This window comes from Festucalex cinctus, chromosome 16 (assembly GCF_051991245.1).
Source record: "Festucalex cinctus isolate MCC-2025b chromosome 16, RoL_Fcin_1.0, whole genome shotgun sequence".
In the NCBI taxonomy this organism is placed as follows: Eukaryota; Metazoa; Chordata; class Actinopteri; order Syngnathiformes; family Syngnathidae; genus Festucalex; species Festucalex cinctus.
The window spans coordinates 22,355,123-22,375,384 of record NC_135426.1 but is presented as its reverse complement, the minus strand read 5'-3'; the positions used below and the strand labels follow the sequence as shown (position 1 = coordinate 22,375,384).

The 20,262-nt window shown below is 41.8% G+C and overlaps 2 protein-coding genes across 10 annotated transcripts in view; both read left to right on the top strand.

Annotated features, from left to right (window-relative positions):
* The window catches only part of slc24a2a (solute carrier family 24 member 2a), a 35,306-nt gene extending 25,165 nt beyond the window's left edge, over window positions 1-10,141 (top strand). For 6 of the 8 annotated variants that reach the window (XM_077499590.1, XM_077499591.1, XM_077499594.1 and 3 more), the window contains 7 exons: window positions 1,502-1,552; window positions 4,228-4,326; window positions 5,699-5,781; window positions 7,561-7,695; window positions 7,758-7,847; window positions 7,976-8,142; window positions 9,552-10,141. In XM_077499590.1, coding sequence (XP_077355716.1) covers window positions 1,502-1,552; window positions 4,228-4,326; window positions 5,699-5,781; window positions 7,561-7,695; window positions 7,758-7,847; window positions 7,976-8,142; window positions 9,552-9,801 — 875 coding nt within the window. In that variant the 3' untranslated portion in view covers window positions 9,802-10,141. The remainder of the gene's footprint in view (window positions 1-1,501; window positions 1,553-4,227; window positions 4,327-5,698; window positions 5,782-7,560; window positions 7,696-7,757; window positions 7,848-7,975; window positions 8,143-9,551) is intronic. The other 2 variants (XM_077499596.1, XM_077499595.1) reach the window with 1 other exon arrangement.
* Window positions 10,142-13,723: 3,582 nt separating this feature from the next.
* Window positions 13,724-20,206, top strand: sepsecs (Sep (O-phosphoserine) tRNA:Sec (selenocysteine) tRNA synthase). 2 transcript variants are annotated; one of them, XM_077501228.1, is made up of 12 exons: window positions 13,724-13,842; window positions 15,569-15,684; window positions 15,756-15,910; window positions 15,994-16,112; window positions 16,193-16,351; window positions 16,425-16,578; window positions 17,252-17,354; window positions 17,421-17,550; window positions 18,297-18,388; window positions 18,698-18,791; window positions 18,871-18,961; window positions 19,112-20,206. In XM_077501228.1, exons 2-12 carry the CDS (start codon window positions 15,571-15,573, stop codon window positions 19,338-19,340), a joined length of 1,440 nt encoding a protein of 479 aa, XP_077357354.1. In that variant the 5' UTR covers window positions 13,724-13,842; window positions 15,569-15,570; the 3' UTR covers window positions 19,341-20,206. The 2 variants fall into 2 exon arrangements, with proteins under 2 accessions (XP_077357354.1, XP_077357353.1); XM_077501227.1 differs by lacking the exon at window positions 13,724-13,842 and adding an exon at window positions 14,074-14,463.
* The last annotated feature ends 56 nt before the right edge of the window (window positions 20,207-20,262 follow it).

The window sequence follows — 20,262 nt, the reverse complement described above, 5'->3', positions numbered from 1 at the left end:
AGCTCATGTCCTGGCCAGATGGCTGACCTTCCTCAGGATTTCTAATCAATCAACCCGACAAGGGATTAAAGATGACCTCGCCCTCGTTTGCATGCATGTTTAATCTGCACCCGACCACCTTTTTTGGAGTTCCAGCAGAGCTTTCTTCCTTAGTGCTTGTTTTCGTTTGCAAGAAACGTCTTCAATGTCTGCATGGTCGCAGCCTGAGAACAGGATCACATGCACTGACAATCCTGCGCTGAGAAAAGATGTCCAACTCGTGAAAAAAGCGTGGTTTCGCCCATCACATATAGTGTACATAGAGAGCTGTGCATTGCACCCGGCAAGTGTCGTCGGAATCGATACTAAATTTTTTTTTTTTTTTTTTTTTTTTTTTTTTTTTTTTTTTTTTTTTTTTTGCGCTTCAGACTGAATCTCCCACACGGGTTCGCACGCACTCACTCAAATGGCTCAGCAGAGGTTTTAGAGGGCATTCCGCAAGGACAAGAGGGCCCCTGGTAAACAACGCCACCCCACGCCCTCGCTCGCCCCGCCCCTCTCTCTCTTTGTAACGGCTGAGCGCAGTGATTGGCCTCTCGGTCCAACGCCAGCTCAAGGCCTGGTCCGGACCTGGTCTTGACTTGAAGGCCCCGATCGGCCTATGGTACATACTAGGGATGTTCGATACCACTTTTTTTTCAGACCGATACCAACTGCCGATACCAGTAGTGCATTTTGACAAAAAAAAAAAATCACTAAAAGACATTTTTAAACAAATATATTTCCTTTAATTGACAAAAAAAAAAACAGCACAGTCACTCTTCAATAGTCTTAACGCTCAAAATAAAACACAAAAATGCTCTTTTAGTTTCAGATTCACAATTTTGAAGTATTTCCCAACCGGTGAAGTTTTGGTGAAAAACTGCTGCAAGCTATAGCGCCACTTACAGGCAAGGAGGACTCACTTAACGTCATCACTCGCTTGTACTCGTCTGCGTCACGAGTACTCGAGTACTTGAAAAAAAGGCTGGTATAGGCCCGATACCGATACCTGGTATCGGTACTCGCCCATCCCAAGTACATACGCAAGGCTCACGTTTGTCACAGATTAAATAATAAAGTAACAACATGTCGTATTTGCAAAATCACAACTTTGCTGAAAATTCAAACCACAAATCGACCAATTTGACTGCACGTATTTTCTGTTTGGAATCCGCTTAAGATGAAATGGAGAAGAGGAGAGGAGGACTTTTTTTTTTCTTTTTTTTTTTTGCGCTTTTGCACGCTCACCTCTGGATTTTTCACTCATTACACAAACTTGTCATCAAAGCAGCGTTGTTGGGCAGTTGAATGTTTTCGTTGCTGCTTGGCACTTTTGCAGCGGTTGACTTGGAGTTCCTTTTTTTGTGTGTGTGTGTGCTTGTTGTTGTGTTTTGTGTGCAGTGGTGTTCACTCTTTTCCTTTTCTCTGTGTGTGCGTCCGTTGCCCTTACCCTTCCTTGTCTTTTGCTGTGGCCTTGTAGAGCTTGGGACTTATGGGAAACTAAAATATTATCACTCAATGACTGAGGAAGGTAAGCCCTGAAAATTTTAAATTCTTTGTGGCGTCCCTTTCATTTTTTTTTTTTTTTTTTTAATCAATTTCCATCATGAGTGTGTCTTTTGTTTTTTTTTTTGTTTTTTTTTTTTGGACATTGCTGCAGCAGCTTGTCCTTTGTGAGATTTCACTACAAAAGTGCAAATCGTGGTGGTTGTGTTTATTTTTTATTTTTTTTTATTTTACTGTTGTCATTAGGGATGTTCGATACCATTTTTTTTTCCCAGACCGAAACTTCAGTCACCGATACCAAGTACTGATACCACTCTATATACAGCAATTCCTTACAAGTGCATGAAATTAATGGCAATTTTCGATTCTTCTCATTTCTAATTTCTATAGTCATGAAACAAACACAAGAGGGCCATCATGAGTGCTAATAAAAATGAATCCCTTCGGACCCATAGATGATTGCAGTGGATGTGACATATTTGCAGGTCTAAACCAAGAAAAACTCCAAATTTGGATGATGTCAACACTTGTGGTTCATGATTGTATCCTAGCGAACCAATCACAATCACAAGTGGATTTGCATGATGTTAAAAATGTTCCATATAAGCTTGTAAGTTTACAACACGTTACAACCATACTATCCTGCAGGCGTCCACTATAACAAATAAAAATGTGAGATAATCCGCCAAAAAAAAATGTGGAAAAAAAGACAATCAGTAAAAAAAAAAAATTAAAAAAAATTGCCCATCAGAAAAAATGCGGATCTGAAGGGGTTAAAGCCGGGTAACGACCCGTTACCGATACTGGTATCGGTACTCGTCCATCCCTAAATGTCAGAATCGTTTTACAGAATCTGTGTGGTGCTTCTGTACCATTTTCAGTCGACTACATGTTAGGGATGTAACGATATCCAAACATCATGATACGAAATTATCACAATATGAAGGTCACGATACGATGATTATCACGATATTGTGGGGGCGTTGGCGATATTTAAAAAAGATCACAATATTGTAATAAAGAGAGCTCATACTAAAAAAAAAGCACAATATTTTGCTTTTGTGCATAACAGAAATGCATATAAATCACCTACAATCTCTAATAACAAAATTGAGGCACTTAATTGGTAATGCAAGCACACATTGATCACTTCACAAGCAAATTATTCATTATTCATCTGACAATTAGCATAGATTGTAAACGTAGAAGGCCAAAACATCCCTAATGAAAATTAAATTGCACTAATAAACTAGCCACTAGAGGGTGCTAGAACTGCACAAATGAAAATCAACCTGACTTTTTTAACAGATGTGTTCCTTTTAAATATTGTGAACACGACGACGACGATATTGTGGCAGTTTTAATATCACGATATCACGATGTTGCCCTTATCGTTACATCCCTACTAACATGTTGCTCATGGTGTTATTTTGAAACGCTCATCAAAGAGGCATGCTCGTCAAAACACGACAGTCACGCCGCCTCCGCTACAGAGGCCGTTCTTCGTTTTCATCTTTTTTCCTTTCACCAAGAAATCCATCATTCATGTCCAAGCTTCAACTCGCACCTTCGCCGCCGCCGCCGCCGCCGCCGCTGAATTTTCCCGAGTGGAGTGAGTCATCCACATGGCGCTTTCATAAGAGGCAGAGCTCGTGTTAGGAAAAAAAAAATGAGCATAACAACAGCGACAACTTGAAGCTATTCTGAACATTTTTTTTTTTCTCAATCTTCACACAAATTGCGCAACTCGGTGTTCGTGTTAAACGGCACTCACAGGGAAAAAATATTCCTTTCTTTCAAGTCCTGGAAGTGGGGGGGGGGTTGATGTCAAGGCCAAAGTGTAAAGTTGTTAGCACAACAGCAAGAACGATGAAAAGATGATGCGTGCGTGCGTGTGCGAGGCCGAGGCCGGTGGTGCCTAACGATTTTGCCGGAAGGTCACAGACGAGCGCTGACATGGTCGGGCGAGCGCATATTGACATCGAATCACGCGCGCGCTCCAAAAATGAAAAAGCTATTGATTGCAAAAGGCTAATTGGTTGAAGGCAGGCCACACGCGCAGTCCTCGTCTCCTTCAAATGTCCCACTTTGCATTTCATTTCATATTGGGAGAAAGAACGTCACACCGTCGTTGCTGACGTCACTTGGGCGGAGTTGTCACGGTAACGGGGGAAACCTCGAACGCGCCCGTCGGCTTGCGTGAGAGTTTCGTGCGGAGGGCATTCCAAGGTCGCGGTGTTTCATCGACGTCCGATTTTTTTCATTTCGCCGTTGTGCGTCACCACTTTTTTTTTTTTTTTTTAGAAATTGACTGCTGCAACCCAGCCACGATGGCGACGCTCGTTGGCGTCATTTGCTCAAATGTGTTTGAATGGCTCGGCGAGGCTCGGATTTGTTCTTACTAAATCACACGCGCAAATATAAACAACCCAGAGACACCGAAAAACGTGCCTGAACCCTTTCATGTCCCATGTAGCTCTCACAAGAGATTGCCATCTTCTGACGCGTTCAAAAAAAAAAAAAAAAAAAGGCGACATGGGCTAGCTGACCTCCAGATGCCAAATGCAAGGACGACGACATGCGCGATCATCAGTTTATGTCAACAGCCAGCTGCTGCGCCGTCTACAAAAATGAATGCAGAAGAGTGGCCGGTTCCGAGTTCGGCGTTTGTAACGACTGCGCCGACTTTCTGTTTTGCAGGGAAATTCCGAGAGAAAGCGTCCATTCTTCACAAGATCGCCAAAAAGAAATGCCAAGTAGAGGACAGCGAGAAGGCCAACGGGGTTGCCAGCCGTTCAGGTAGGAAGTCTCCCAAGCTTTATTGAGCCAATTTAGCCAAAGTCCAACTGTCGCGTTTGAAAAATCCCACGACGTAACCAACAAAAAAAAAAAAAAAAAAAAAAAAACACAAACTGGACATACGAATGAGCTGAGTTTTTTTCCTGTCATGTCAAGTTTTTGAATTATAGTTCTATTTATGACTGGATAGCCGAAAGCCCATGCACGCCAGTGCAAGCCTTTGAAGTCACAGGGCGGCCATCTTAGTGACCATCCCAGCACGACCCCCCCCCCCCCCCCCCCCCCAACCCCCACTCCACCTCTGGCCTTATACTAACTGCCTACGAGCTGTATTTGTCTCATCTGTACGTATACCCGATAGTTTATACAGTAGTCTGCTCGCGACGTGGGAGTAACAAGATGGCCGCCCTGTGACTTCAACGGCTTGCACTGGCGTGTATGGGCTATCGACTATCCAGTCATATATACAAGTCTGCACCAAGTCTCTCTGAAAAACAGAAGTTGGTTATTTTTTGAATATTTTTTTTCTGTTTTTTTTTTTTAATATTTTTTTTCCCCCTGTTTTTCTAAGAATTTTTTTTCCTGTTTTTTTAGAATATTTTTGGGGAATATTTTTTTCTGTTTTTTTTTTTTTTTTATATATATAATTTTTCCCACTGTTTTTCAGAGTAATTTTTTTCTGTTTTTTGGAATATTTTTTTTATGACAGAAAAAAATATTCAGTAAAACAGGAAAAAAAAGATATTAAGAAAAACAGAAAAAATATTACTCAAAAAAACAAAGCTCCCCAAAAAAAATTTGTCAGAAAAACAGGAGTTTTTTTTTTGTTGGTTTTTTTCTCCCCCAAGTGAATGCAATACGCTTCCGTACAGACTAACTTGTATGAGCCAACAATGCTAGTTGGCTAATACAGCTATCACTCAAACGCCAAAGGGAAAAAAAAACAAACAAACAAAACTACTATCTAAAACCGCACTGTTTTGCGATTAGGTTATTGCACTTGGTCAAACCTCGATGTCGGTTAGATGTCGATTAATCGTGCAGCCCTAGTGATGAAGAAGTGCCAAAATGGATTTTTTTCCGAGCGCCATTCAGTCCATGATTGAAGCCAGCCCGTCGCTAATGTGAGCAAGTGTCACTTGAAAGGAAGGATGAGGGCGGCGGAGGCCGCAGGAACACTTGCATTGCCGCATTGTGTCGCGCAATCAAAGTGAGGCGCAATTATGTTAACGGGGCCGCATTAACACGTTAGCCTCTTCATTGTGCGCTCGCGTCGGCCATTCCAGCTTTTGATCGGCTGCGTTTTTCTTTCAAGCCGACGACTAACCTGGACTCATTTTTTTTTTTTTTTTTTTTTTCCATCCCTGCGCAGATAAGAACCTGCCAAACAGCTCCAGCGTTCAAGTGGAGGTGACCCCGCCCATGAACGGCACAGCGGGCCAAGAGGGCCAAGCGGTGAGGAAAAAAAAAAAACTCCACTCATGAAAGCACAACCAAACTTTTTGGAAGGGCAGCTTCCAAAAAAAAGAACCAACACGCTTCATGTTCACCTTCAAAGTTGAAGGCGGAATCTTGCGGGGGCGCTTCTTTTTTCGAGCGGCACGTGCCGGGAACATCAGTGGGGCGTTGGCTGGCGTTGGCGTTTGTGGCTATTTTCAGCCGCGCCTCCCACGGCGCACCTGTCTGTGTGATGACGCCGGGAGCGCCGCGTGCTGTCACACCAATTATTCATCCGTTTGGCAAGCGTTTGAAAGAAAGGAGAAAGCGGAGGTCAAATCGCAAACTTGGAAGTTCAACAAATATTTATTGATTTATCAAGAATCATCTCTTACTTGCATCCAAATATTTTTCTTTGTGAATATTCATGAGAAACCGAAAGCTTCCCCGGTTGCAAGCGACGGGGAATTTCTGACTCATCCCGTCTTTAGAGAAGCTCAAACGAATTGCGCATGTCTCGTCGGTGGATTATGGGATGGAAATAACAACCCATTTGAATATCTTTGAAGCTGAGCTTTACGTTCCCAGCATGGATGAATGTCATGTAAACAAAGCACGTTTATCAAAGTCCAATACTCGGATCAAATGTCACGTTTCACTTGCAGCGGGTTCAACGTCGGTGCCTTAAACTGGCAGGGGGTCCCCAGGGTGCGGGAATGGCCCCCGATGGGCTGGCATTTGCCAAGTAGGGAGCAGCCCCCCCCCCCAAAAGCGACGAAATCCAATCATAAATAGGGATGTCACGATAAGGGCAATATCGTGATATCGTGATATTAAAACAGCCTTTTCCATTTGTGCAATTCTAGCTCCCTCTAGTGGCTAGTTTATTAGTGAAATGTAATTTTTATGAGGGATGTTTTGGCCTTCTATTTTTAAAATCTATGCTAATTGTCAGATGAAGGGGAACCGAATTGGCTTGTGAAGCAATCAATGTGTGCTTGCATTAGCAAGTAAGTGCCTCAATATTGTTATTAGAGATTGTAGGTGGTTTATATGCATTGCTGTTATGTACAAAAGCACAATATTGTGCTTTTTCTTTTTTTAGTATGAGCTCTATTTTACAATATTGTGATCTTTTTTAAATATCGCCAACGCCCCCACAATATCGTGATAATTATCGTATGTTGACCTTCATATCGTGATAATATCGTATGTATCATGATGTTTGGATATTGTTACATGCCTAATCATAAATAGACCAATGGCTGCACTTAGATGTTGCACTGCCCATTGATAAAAAAAAAAAATAAATAAATAAAAAAAATTTTTAAAAAAACGTAGTTGACGTCATTTAACGTTTATGGCGGCATACATTGTGATTTTATTAATCGTGATTTAACGTTTTTGGCAGGCAAAGAGTTAAAAATGAATAAATAAATAAATAAATAAATAAATAAATAAAACTAAAACTAATTAATTCTAAAGTAAAACAAAGGGTTTTTGAAAAAAAATACTCTTAAAAACTAACAAACCCTACTCAAAAACTAATTAAAACTAACCAAATAAATTAAAAAATCAAAACTGCAATGATGTTGACCCCCAGTCAGCTAAGAATATGCTTATGTTTACTGTATATTGTCAGCGTTTGTTCAATAAAGCAATTGGAAGTGAGTTTTATCAGTGCGCGTGTGGGGAAAAAAATAATCAGCGACGTAGTGAACCCGTGTTGTAGCAAAGGACGACGAAAAGGACAGGAAGCATCCGTGGCTGTTTGTTGACCAGTTGTTTGTTTGTCAGGCGGAAGACGAGGAGGAAGACGACCAGCCTCTGAGCCTGTCGTGGCCCGAGTCCGGCCGCAAGCGCTTCACGTACCTCTTCATCATGCCCATCGTGCTGCCGCTGTGGCTGACGCTGCCCGACGTCAGGAAACCGGTAGGCGTGCTCAACGATGGCGGGAATCCCCCGTTTGCCGCTAACGTTCTCTCCTCTGCCAGTCGTCCAAGAAGTTCTTCCCCATCACCTTCCTGGGCGCCATCTGCTGGATCGCCGCCTTCTCCTACCTGATGGTGTGGTGGGCCCACCAGGTCGATCTCCTCACGCCCGCGTGACGCCGACCAATCGGCTCTCAATTGTCACTCCGGAAATAGCTGGAGTGACAGATGAGGCTTTATTTACTCTGAAGCCTTTTTTTTTTTTCTTCTATTTTTTGCAGATTGGAGAGACCATCGGGATTACCGAGGAGATTATGGGTCTGACTATATTAGCGGCTGGAACCTCCATCCCTGACCTCATCACCAGCGTCATTGTGGCACGCAAGGGCCTCGGCGACATGGCCGTGTCCAGCTCCGTCGGCTCCAACATCTTTGACATTACTGTCGGGTAAAATGGCGTCGTACAAAAAGCACCTCTCTTCTAATAGGGCTGTCAAATAAACATGGAGGCATCTCATCATATTATTACTAGTGTTGTTCCGATACCGTTTTTTGGCCCCTGGTACCGATTCTGATACCCAGCTTTGCAGTATCGGAACAACACTATTTATTACATATACGGTACACAAGTAGGGTTACACAATATGTGATATAGGTGTTGAATCTATTGCAATTTCAGTATTATTGCAATATTTCAAATGTACCCATTTTTATTATTTAATCAGATCAAGTCTTTAAGAGATTGGTATTGAACATCCCTCATTTTCACATTTTTTTTATGCAAGGCTTTATTTATGTAACACATTTCATACACAAGGCAACAAACTCAATGTTTCACAATGACTAAAAAGTGTGCACACACAACACTAACGACGTTCAGAAGCAAATCAGAGAAAATAAAAATTACAAAAATTACGTACATTGATAACATGTCAACACATTAACTTTAAAAACATTTCGTTAAAGTGAAAAAATGAAAGTCGTTTTGTAAAATCACAGTGAACTCGACCTTTTGGCATCTTATTCCATTTGCGTGCAGCATAACACCTAAATGCCGCTTCACCATGTGTGCTTTGATTTCTGAGCTGCAAAAGATCAACCAATAGGCAAATAGTTCAACCCAAGACACACTTAGGACCGCCCCCTCATTTGAATAACATTTCATGCTGACAGCGTATGCAGCATGAAATGAATAAATATGAGAGCAGAGCAATTTTTATTTGATATTTCATTCTATTTGTATATTTATTGTTGTGTTTATTTCCACAACTATTTTTATTTTTTTTAATCTTGTTTTTTAATTTTATTTATTTATTTATTTTTGTATATATTTATTTTTCGTATTATATATTTTTTTATTTCCATTTTTAATGTCCATATTTATTTATTTATTTATTTATTTATTTATATTTGCAGTACTGTATATTTTTTTTGTATTATATATTTTTTATTTCCATTTTTAATGTCCATATTTATTTATATTTTTATTTATTTATATTTGCAGTATATATTTTTTGTCTTATATATTTTTTATTTCCATTTTTAATGTCCATATTTATTTATTTATTGTATTATATATACTTTATTTCCATGTTAATGTCCATATTTATTTACTTATATTTGCAGTATATTTATTTATTTTTTTGTATTATATATTTTTTTATTTCCATTTTTAATGTCCATTTTTATATTTTTTATTTATTTATGTATTATTTTGGCATATTTGGTCCTCCATTCTATTCCATCCTCCATATTCGATTGTTCACCATGCCGACCGCAAATGCAGTCCAAAATAACCCAAATCGCCATCGCCGTTACGTTGACACGACTTTGACCGGACGCTCGTTTTTTGCGCAGGCTTCCGTTCCCGTGGCTGATGTGGTCGCTGTTCAGCGGCTTGCAGCCGGTGGTGGTGAGCTCCAACGGGCTGTTCTGCGCCATCGTGCTGCTCTTCCTCATGCTCCTCTTCGTCATCATCTCCATCGCCGCCTGCAAGTGGCGCATGAGCAAGCTGCTGGGCTTCATCATGTTCATGCTCTACTTCGTCTTCCTGGTGGTCAGCGTCATGCTGGAGGACCGGGTGCTCATCTGTCCCGTGTCGGTCTGAGAGGGGCCCGGAACACCGGGGCCCGGCCCCTGCTAAAGTTTCCACCCTCGACCAACAAAAAAAAAAAAAAACGCGCGGTGGGGATGCCAACAAGAGGCGCCGGACTTCGTCTCACCTGAGTGGATTTTCTGTGTTCTTTAATTAGCAGGTGATTGCGGGCACACCGGCCAAATCTGAAAAGCGTCATGCATGCCCCTTAGTGTCATTAGATCAGGCTTATCAAGACTGGCAGGTTGAGGAGAACCACCTCCTGTGAACTTTATTTTAAAAAAAATTGGTGTTACAGATGAAGCTAGCGCCCAAGAGACGGATAACGAGAAGATGGAAGACCGGGGGGGGGGGGGTGATTCTCCTCGGGGCAGGCTGACTCGTGTTCCGATGACTTCATTGTTCACTCTCTCTTAAGAGGATTTTCTTTTTCAATTTGAACACTTTTTTTTTTTTCCCATGAAATAATTAGCGGTAGCATTAGACGTACTGTAGCAGGACAATCTGCGCCTTCTGATTGTAAGATAACGCGTCACGCACTTGCACCACCACAAAAAAAAAAAAAAAAGGCCTCTGGAAGGAAACGCATGAGTACTTTGGGCTCACTAAGCCTCCATTATGAAGTTAAAGTAGAAAAAGAATTTTATCAGTGTAAACGCGTCACAATTGATAGATTTAGTCGGCCTGGAGTCGCAGCTGCACAGAAGAAGAAAAGAAAACGACGCTTGCAGATAAATAGTAGTAATCCGCATTTAAACAACTTGTATACCAAAATGTACACGTTTCCACCATGTTAACATGCAAACGTAAACCAGTGCTCAGTCTCGACGTAGAGAAAAAGATAGCTATAGTCAAGTTCACTTCTTAAACCGCAATGACCATCCCTTATCTGTAGAGGCACTATAGAACAAAAAAAAAACAATCCACCCATTTGTCTTTTGTACGCAAAAAAGAGAACTCCTAATCACAATGTGTGAGAATAGAATGTGGATTAAACACCAATATACTGAACGTGTTGTCATGCGTCTGCCCCGCACCCATCCAACTTCCCGTTTTGACGCCCTTTGACCTCAGCTTCTGTACAGCATCTGCAGGTGGCAATGACATTTAAACGAGGAGAAGAAGCGCTTGCGTTCAAAGTTCTTTTGGGCTGGTTACCCACCGACTACAACGGAACTCTTAACTATTATGCATTCAATTAGAAAAGAAAACAGGTTTTACTTTGTAAATATTTTTTTTTTCCAAACGAGCAAAACCAGTTTGGATATGACTTCTTTTTCTTTTTTTTTCTTTTTTTTTTATACTCATGTTGAGTATAATCTACGTAGGGCCGATGCTGACATTTTTTTCACGTATTGAAGTGCAAAAAAAAAAACAAACAAACATGGAAGTTCCACAAACTGCCTCTCCGGCTTGTTGAGTTATTGTCAGCTAATTTTGCTTGAGTTTGGACAATCATTGTGCACTTGAAAGACTACAAACGATCAACTCAAGGTTGCTTGACTGAAGCCGACGAGGACTTTTTGATTGTGCTTGATGAAGGTAAGTGAGAAAATGGCAGTTGACCGTTGGCACAAATCACCAATCAATGTTTTGCACTGTAAATGTCTTTATTTTCTTGGTGTTCATGTAAGATTGATTTCACGTGTACATATATACAGATACAAATTAACCATATAATCTATATATGTACAACACATTTGTCTCTATGTAAAAAAAACACAAAGTATATAATGAAACGAATAAAGCTAAGCTGATTCAAATATGCAACGAAGACCTTGCGTGTTGTTTTGTACCAAACCAACGTGATGCATCATGGGAAGCCAAGTGAAACAAAAATACAACAAACACCAGGTTATTCTTTTTTTTTTTAAGTATTCTGGATAGCATAGTGACTCTAAAATGAAACTTGTTTGCTTTATTTAATAGTCAGTGAATTTAGATTTTGAAAATGCGGTGGCGGAAGTTGACAGTGCTCTGTGACTAATAGTGGGAATGTGGCGCCCTCTTCTGGTCAAATCTGGACACCACAGGACAGTTTAAAAAGCAGGAAACATGCCAGGAAAATGGCTAAATAGGACAATTAAATGTATTTAATTGTGAAACATTGATAGTTTTTTTTAATGCGAAATCTTGAAAATATTTATTAGTTAAGGGGGGATTTGCTGCATTTAATCTTGTAAAGTATACTAAAGATTGAAAAAAATAATGTGAAGCCCTGTGTCGATTTTTAATCAAATTATAAAGACACGCTAATTGTTCTTTTGTCAATCCAGATTTACATGGTTATTGAAACTTATTCACTTCCAGCCATTTTCACATTTCGCAATCCCGTTCGCTCCCGGCTGTTTTACTGGATTTTGACTGATTTTGCAAGGCCCACAGAATATTGTGTTCTATTGCTATAAAAGCATGGAACCTACCAAAAGAAAGATTAAAGTCTCTTCTTTCATCAGGAAAAAAAGTATGTTTCTATCTGTTTCCGTTTTGCAGCAATTAGCATTAGAAGAGAGAGTTTCATCAGTTTTCACAAATTATTTAAAATTGTAAGTAATTTAGCTTTTTTTTCTCGATGGCCCTGGTTGATCTCCTTTGCTCTGCTGTCACCTGCTGGCCGTTTGTGTAATAACTACCATTTCTGCAACAGTTCTTTGCAGTTGAGAGGCTGCATCAAAGCCTTCTGTATGCTCTAGCATAAAACAAAAAACGTATAAATACGTCTTTGGGACACTTACATTAAAAAACGTATTTACACGTTATTGGGAGCAAATGAGTTTAAAAAAAAAATGTAACCACATTCTCCACACAAATATGAAGGTCAACTTGTTTGACCTTTGTATTGCATGAGTCACAGCTCGAATATGAGCAGTTTTGTCTGGGGAATTTTCCTTTCATTTTTATGGCACGGCAACTCACTCACAGCTTGATTTGCCAGCGATTTAGTCAGCACCGCGCGATCTCGGGGGCAAAGTTAGCAGCACGCGGGGCCCGGTCGGCTATTAAGGTCGACTTTGCTCGTTGGCCGTCATTGGCCGCGCTCGCGTTTGACTCAGCAGGAAGCGACTCGCGGGAGTCTGCAGCGCGGGCTGCAAGAGTGTGAGAGTCGACGGACGAGTCATGGTTTTATTTGGAGGGGGCCGGCTGGGTGGTCATGAAAATGAGAGCCTCGGCAGACTTGGATTGACTCACGAGTCATTGCTGCACGTGTGTGTCTTATTCAGCTGGATGGTCAGTGGTGGGGAAAAAAAAAAAAAAAAAAAGAGCCCAGCCAGAACCCAGATCTAAATCCAACTAAAAATGAGGCCGTAGGGGCACAAGAGATGGCCTGGCAACCCAATGACGTGTGTAGTTATCATTTCTCATGTTGGCATGACATTTCTGATTTCTGTTTATGGTAACCATGACAAAACAACAGACAACAACAACAACAAAAAATGACCTGTGAAGTGCTGCTTACTCCGGGAGTGGCAACGTCGACACGTTGGGAAGTGAGTCATCAATGTTGGAAGATTCAGCAGGAATGTGATTTTGTTCTTATGTAAAGAACAACATCCAGTCCGTCCACTTGCATCTGTGCAGCAGTTGTCATTCAAAAAGTATGCCCGACTAAATAAATACATACTCTGACTCAATTCGAGTAGTTTTCTGTTCATTTACAACAAGACTGCACAATCCTCACTTTTTTTTTTTTGGTCTAGACACTTTTTGAATCATTGCGTGATTCATGAAGCAGAACTCGTCATCAGCATATAAGATCGGGTGGAAATACCCGACTCGCAAACGCCACTGTGACGATCAAGGTTTTGATTATTACAATCAGACTTTTGGCTTTCAAGTTTTTGGCAGGTTTGGCCAGTCATCCCGGGATTCAGGACACACAATGAGCGCATGCGCCTCTTTCTGATTCCTTCGAGCGGCTTTGGAAACGCACACAAATTGGGGGCGGTGACGAGTTGATCTTGTCAAAGCGTCAAACTTCCTTGCGCGCCTCTTGGAGACTCACTTTGTGGCAGGAGAACGACGGTGGCTCGCAGGATCCAATCGTCGCAACAGGTAAGTCATCAGTATTGATTTTTTTTTACTCCACCTTATATTATATCTCGCGCACCAATATAATATACTTTTACACAGCCTCTCCCGGATGAGCAAGTCGACCACTGGGATCCCGAATATTGGAAATATTGGGAAGTGGGGCCAAGAAGGAAGGCAAGATGTTGGCATAGCTGTTATGTTTGAAACCTGCTATGCCAACAAATTGCCGTCCTTCTCGTCCCGAATCAGCAAGGCAGCATGATAGGACGCTGAGCAAGTTTGTCATTTTGTCATCATTGCGGTTTATGGTGCTCTTTATATTCAAATTGTGAGTATTGTCCCAAATAAATTGTGATTCAAAGCAGTGAAGTTGCTTTTCAACCATTTTTTTTTTCTCTTCAACGCACTACCCATACACACACGTACGCGCGCGTGATGAATATGAGAAATTGTGTAGTATCATCGAGTTTAAATGCTGTATTATTTTTTATTTTTCAATTGCAATAAATCTTGCCATAAAACCTCAATTGACGTAAAAACTTTACGCTGGCCCTTTAAGCGGTGACGAAAAGCGTCTCACGTGACTGCTAGTCACATGACCAGTCACTTCCGCGTTTGCTACGGCTTCAGGACCGCATGCAGGTGAGCAAAAGAATTATTTTCACATTTAATTTCACTTCTACGAGGGTTAAGCGTGAAGTTGTCTGTAAATTGTAGCGAGCTATATTTTTTGCTAGTTTGTGCATTCATAAACACGAATAACGTTGATTTATTTAAGGATCGAGACGTAAATGCATGTTTATTGCATGACAGGACAGAAAAGATGAGATGTTAAACTAATCAGTAAAATTATTGTCCACCACCTGAAAGTCCAAGTCAAATACTCAATTAAAAGTGGGTGTGGCTGTATTTGAGAAGGAAAGCATATTTTTCTATTTATTTGGGGGGTTTTTTCAAAGTGAAACTACAAGTAAAAATACAAAACTGTTTAACCATGTATTAAGTGCGGTGTTAGCATTCACAAAATTTCAAATATGTACCTTTTTATTAACTCATTCACTGCCAGTCATTATAGAAAATTTTTACATTTCCAATACTCACGTGATATTCCATTCAATAATTATATATAAACCGAATCTACCAAATAACAGAATAGACTCCCTACTTTTTGTCCCGTCCCGTTCTTTTATAATTGACAGCAGAAAAATTTATGTTTGCCAAAATACAGCCATTTCTCCCATGGACTCTGAAACTGTGTTTATTTCCTATAAAATGGGGCAATGATGTCATCTACCGGTGGTTGGGCATCAGTAAAGTTGTTTCCAAGTTTGATATTTACAGTGGAGCATGCTCAGATTCGCCCCCATTTAGCACCGCTCTAAAAAATACAATTGACAAGTATACTTGTCAAAGGCAGTGAATTTTAAGAAAAAAAAGACATGTATTCTTGTGGAATGCCATTCATCAAGTAAAAATCTGAAAATTCTGCATTTTTTGTCAATAGTGTAGTTTTGGGGGAATAAAAACTTCTTTTTGATAAACACTTATGACCCATTACGCTGCTTTTGGTCATTATGGTGATATCAATTTTTTTTGGTGGTGGTTCTTGGTATGAACCGTTTGCGAACCCGTGTAAAGTGCTCCACCGCCATCTTGTGGCATCAATTGCAAACGCCTTCTCTGGGCTATTAATTATTTGAAGGGGTCTTGTAATATTTTATGTTAACACGTAACATGTATTGAATAGCGATGAACAGCGAAAACTTCACACTGTGCGAGAAGATGGTGTCCGCGTCGTACGTCCGACAGGCGAGTGAAGCCCGCCGCGGGCACGAGCAGCTCATCAGGCAACTGCTGGAGCAGGTGAGGTCGTCGTTTGCGATTCCCCGCATCGTCTCACCTGGTCTCGTCTCACGCCTTTCGTCGGTTCGCAGGGGAAGTGTCCGGAGGATGGATGGAGCGAGGGCACCGTCGAGCTCTTCTTGAATGAGCTGGCCGTCATGGACAGCAACAACTTCCTGGGTAACTGCGGCGTGGGCGAGCGGGAAGGTCGCGTGGCGTCCAACATGGTGGCCAGACGGCATTACAGGTCCCTTCAGATGACGTTGCGCTACTCGCAAATATTATTTCAGGGAGCTGAAGCATAATAGGTCGCCGTTTTTTAACACACAGGTTGATCCATGGCATTGGTCGCTCAGGTGACATCGCGGCCGTTCAGCCAAAAGCTGCCGGGTCAAGTCTGCTCAATAAGCTGAGCAACTCTCTGGTGCTGGATGTTTTAAAGATGGCAGGTGTGCGACGCTTAGTGCAGCCAAATTGTGTCATCTTATTAGATTCGGCAGGGGATGTAATTGACGATTGCGGCCGACAGGCGTGAGGAGCGTGAAGAGCTGCTTCGTGGTTCCCATGGCGACCGGCATGAGCCTGACCTTGTGCTTTCTGACCCTGCGCCAGCGGCGACCGAAGGCCCGCTACATCGTCTGGCCGCGCATCGACCAGAAGTCCTGCTTCAAGGCCATGATCACAGCAGGTGCGCTCGCCGCGAGACCTCGGCCGCCTCGCGCGAGCTCAAACCTCCCCGTGTGCGTTTGCGTCGCTGGCAGGTTTCGCGCCCGTCGTGGTGGAGAACGTCCTGGAGGGCGACGAGTTGCGGACGGACGTGGACGCGGTGGAGCGTAAAATCTGCGAACTGGGAGCCGAGAACGTCCTGTGCGTCCATTCCACGACGTCGTGCTTTGCGCCACGAGTACCTGACAGGTAAGCTGACACGTAATTCAATATTAACTCATTTGCTCCCAAAAACGTATAACTACGTTTTGTTTTTTTATGTTTTTAAAACTTTTAAAAAGTATCCCAAAGACGTATTTATACGTTGTTGTTTTTTTGGTTTTGTTTTTATGTTAGAGCATAGAGAAGGCTTTGTTGCAGCCTCTCAACTGCAAACACTTGCAGAAATGGTAGTTGCTACACAAACGGCCAGCAGATGGCAGCAGAGCATGTTGAAAAAAAAGCTCAATTTCTCAGAATTCTAAATAGATTTGTGAAAATTGATCAAACTTAGCTATATTCTAATGCTAATTGCTGCAAAACAGAAACAGATAGAACTATACTTTTTTTTTTTCCCTGATGAAAGAGGAGACTTTAATCTTTCTTTTTCATGTTTTTATAGCAATAGAACACAATATTCTGTGGGCCTTGCAAAATCAGTCCAAATCCAGTAAAACAGCCGGGAGCGAAGGGGGTTGCGAAATGTGAAAATGGCGGCGAGTGAATGAGTTAAGAGAATAGAAAGTCTTCGTTGTCATTGTGTGTGCAAATACAACAACGTTGAGATGCAACTCAAGTTTGGTTTTTGAAAATAAAAAAAAGTGTAAGAGTCGCTTTCTGGTGGAAATGTTTTTCCGTGTTCCATCCTTGTTAATTTCGGCAGGCTGGAGGAGCTGGCCATGCTGTGTGACAAATATGACATCCCCCACATCGTCAACAACGCGTACGGAGTGCAATCATCCAAATGCATGCACCTCATCCAACAAGTAGGTGCGACGTCTGCAAGCACCGTGTATATATATTCAAGTTTGTTTTTTGGGTTTATTCGCCAGGGGGCCCGCGTCGGACGAATCGACGCCTTTGTCCAAAGCTTGGACAAGAACTTCATGGTTCCTGTTGGGGGCGCCGTAATCGCCGGTTTTGACGAAGCCTTCGTACAGGAGATTAGCAAGACGTACCCAGGTCGGGTGAGCTCATTTTCACATAATTAGGTGTTAATACCACTCAGACGAGATGTTGTTATTATGTATCCCACTTGATTTCTTGGCACGACATGACTGCTGCAAAGAGGCAGGGATTGCCTAGAAAGCCAGTGTGGTTTATAATAAGCAGTATATATCTGTTTGCCCTCTACTGCCCTCAGGTGGCCAAAGCGGGCACAACAGAAGGATCTGCATTTAATTGATGCAGTGTAATAAAAAAACAGTTTTTTATTCTGTTTAACTCATTCACTCCCACCCATTTTCATTGAAGCAACCCCTTTACTGGATTTTGACTGCTTTTGCGAGGCCCACAGAGTATTATGTTCTATTGCTATAAAACATGGAATCTACCAAAAGAAAAATTTGCATCTCTTCTTTCATCAGGGAAAATAAGAATATTTCTATCTGTTTCCGTTTTGCAACAATTGGCATTAGAATAATAGCTAGGTTTCATCACAAATCTGTTTAAAACAGTGGGGAAAAGTGTTTTTTGTAACATGGCTCTGTTTGATCTCTTATACTCTGCTGCCACCTGCTGTCTGTTTTTGTAATAACGACCACTGCTTCAAGCGTTTTATTCAGTTCAGAGGCTGCATCAAAGCCTTCTGTATGCTCTAGCATAAAAAAAACATTAAAAAACAAAACAAAAACAAAAAAAACGAATAAATACGTCTTTGGGAGCAAATGAGTTAATGATGTCACTACTGTCTGTTTGTATGGAAACAGGCCGAGCATCTGCATCTCCTTCCCTCGATCTCCTCATCACGCTCCTCACGCTAGGGGCCAACGGCTACAAGAAGCTCCTATCAGACAGGAAGGTGAGATGGGAAAAAGAAAAAAACACAAAACACAATCATGTTTCTTCTCATAAGCTCTTAATCTGAATCCCGAAAGTGTGATCGATGGATCATAAAGAGGAAATTTTCCCCTCTGGTCCCCCGATGCCATCAAGGCTCACTAATGCTGCCTCTTGCCCTGCATTGTGCATAAATAATGAGGCGGACTCCCCTTGTGGTTTTGATGGCATCAGCCCTCGGATGAAAGGCTCTCAAAAATTGATTTTTCAAAATTGCTTCATAAGCATAGCAATAAAGGGGTTTTTGTGTGGCGTGTATGTTCCCTTGCAGGAGATTTACGCGTTCCTGGCCGAGGAACTGAAGAAGCTGGCTTCGGCACACGGCGAGCGATTGCTTCACACCCCCCATAACCCCATTTCGCTAGGTGAGCTCCCCCCGCCTCGGACTGCACGTCACCTGATGTCAAATAATCACTTTGTGTTTTTGTTCCCTCGGCGCGGCAGCCATGTCTCTGGACGGGCTGCAGGCCAGCTGCGACCAGGCGCCGACTCAGCTGGGCGCCATGCTGTTCACTCGCCAAGTTTCAGGAGCCAGGTATGTGTACCGTCAACCCTTTTTGTTGCGGGGGTCCGTCCGTGACAGAAAACAATCTGCAAGAAAGTGGGTGGGGTTCCGCCCGAGGAAACGCCAAAAAAAACGGAATCCGGATCGCTCACGTAATCATTAGCGTGCGGCTGTTCGCAGGGTGGTGCCACTGGGCAAGGAGCAGAGCATCAGCGGACACACCTTTCGAGGGTTCATGTCGCACTCCGAGTCCTACCCGTGCCCGTACCTTAACGCGGCGGCCGCCGTGGGCATCGGCCGCGACGACGTCACGCTGTGCATCAAAAGGCTGGACAAGTGTCTGAAGACGCTGCACAAGGAGTCGAATCCACTTCGGAGTTCTCAACTACCACCGGCAAATTCAAATTAAATCAAAATATCAGCAAATTGAACTACATTTTTATTTTTATGCTGCAAAATCATGCTAAAAAGGATGGCGTCATTCTTATAACGAGATTCCCCGTGTGTGAAAATAAATATCTTGTGAATTTCACACAGCACAGAGAAGACTCAGAAGAGTGTTAGCAACTCTGCCAAGTATGATTTTTTGTTTTTTTTTGTATATTCATACTCTACTTTATTTTGGGGGAAACATATTTGCATTCACTTTACAGAGTCTCTATAAATAATATTTTGCTAAATTATAGTCAAACTCATAATCATGGTTGTAGTACCATAATACAGGGCCTAAAATTTGTTTTGTTTTTTTTCCCCCCCACAACCCTCACTTGGACAAAGGAAATAATTTTGATATTATTTAATCAGTGATTATTTAAAAAAAAAAAAAAAAAAAAAAGATTGTATCATCATGAAGTGCTTTAATGCAGACTCATTCAACTCTTTCAGGATTGTTTTACAATTTTGGAACACACCCAAATTTGAGTTGGAATTTACTTAAGATTCAACCCACTACAAATATTTATTCTGTCCGGGAACGCGAGTAATAATTTGACGTCTTCCTCATCGTCAATATGCGCTATTTTGTTGTTGTTGTTTTTTTTCCCTGCCATTAAAAGCCACGCATTTGTTAAATGTGCTCTTGTGTTTGGATTCTGCTGCTACAACACAGTCGGTGTTATTTTTATATTATGGTGTACTTAATAAATGCTAGATATGACTGCGTGGGGGCGTCGTCTACTATGCTGCAGTTATTTTTATGTATTTTTTATGTATTTATTGTACGTCTTGTGGCTTCTGGCCAAAATAAAAGGGCTGCCTGGAAGCACGCGCATCTCAGTTTTAGGGAGTCGTGATTTTGTCAGTGTAGCGGTGGTTGCTTGTTTAAACAGGAC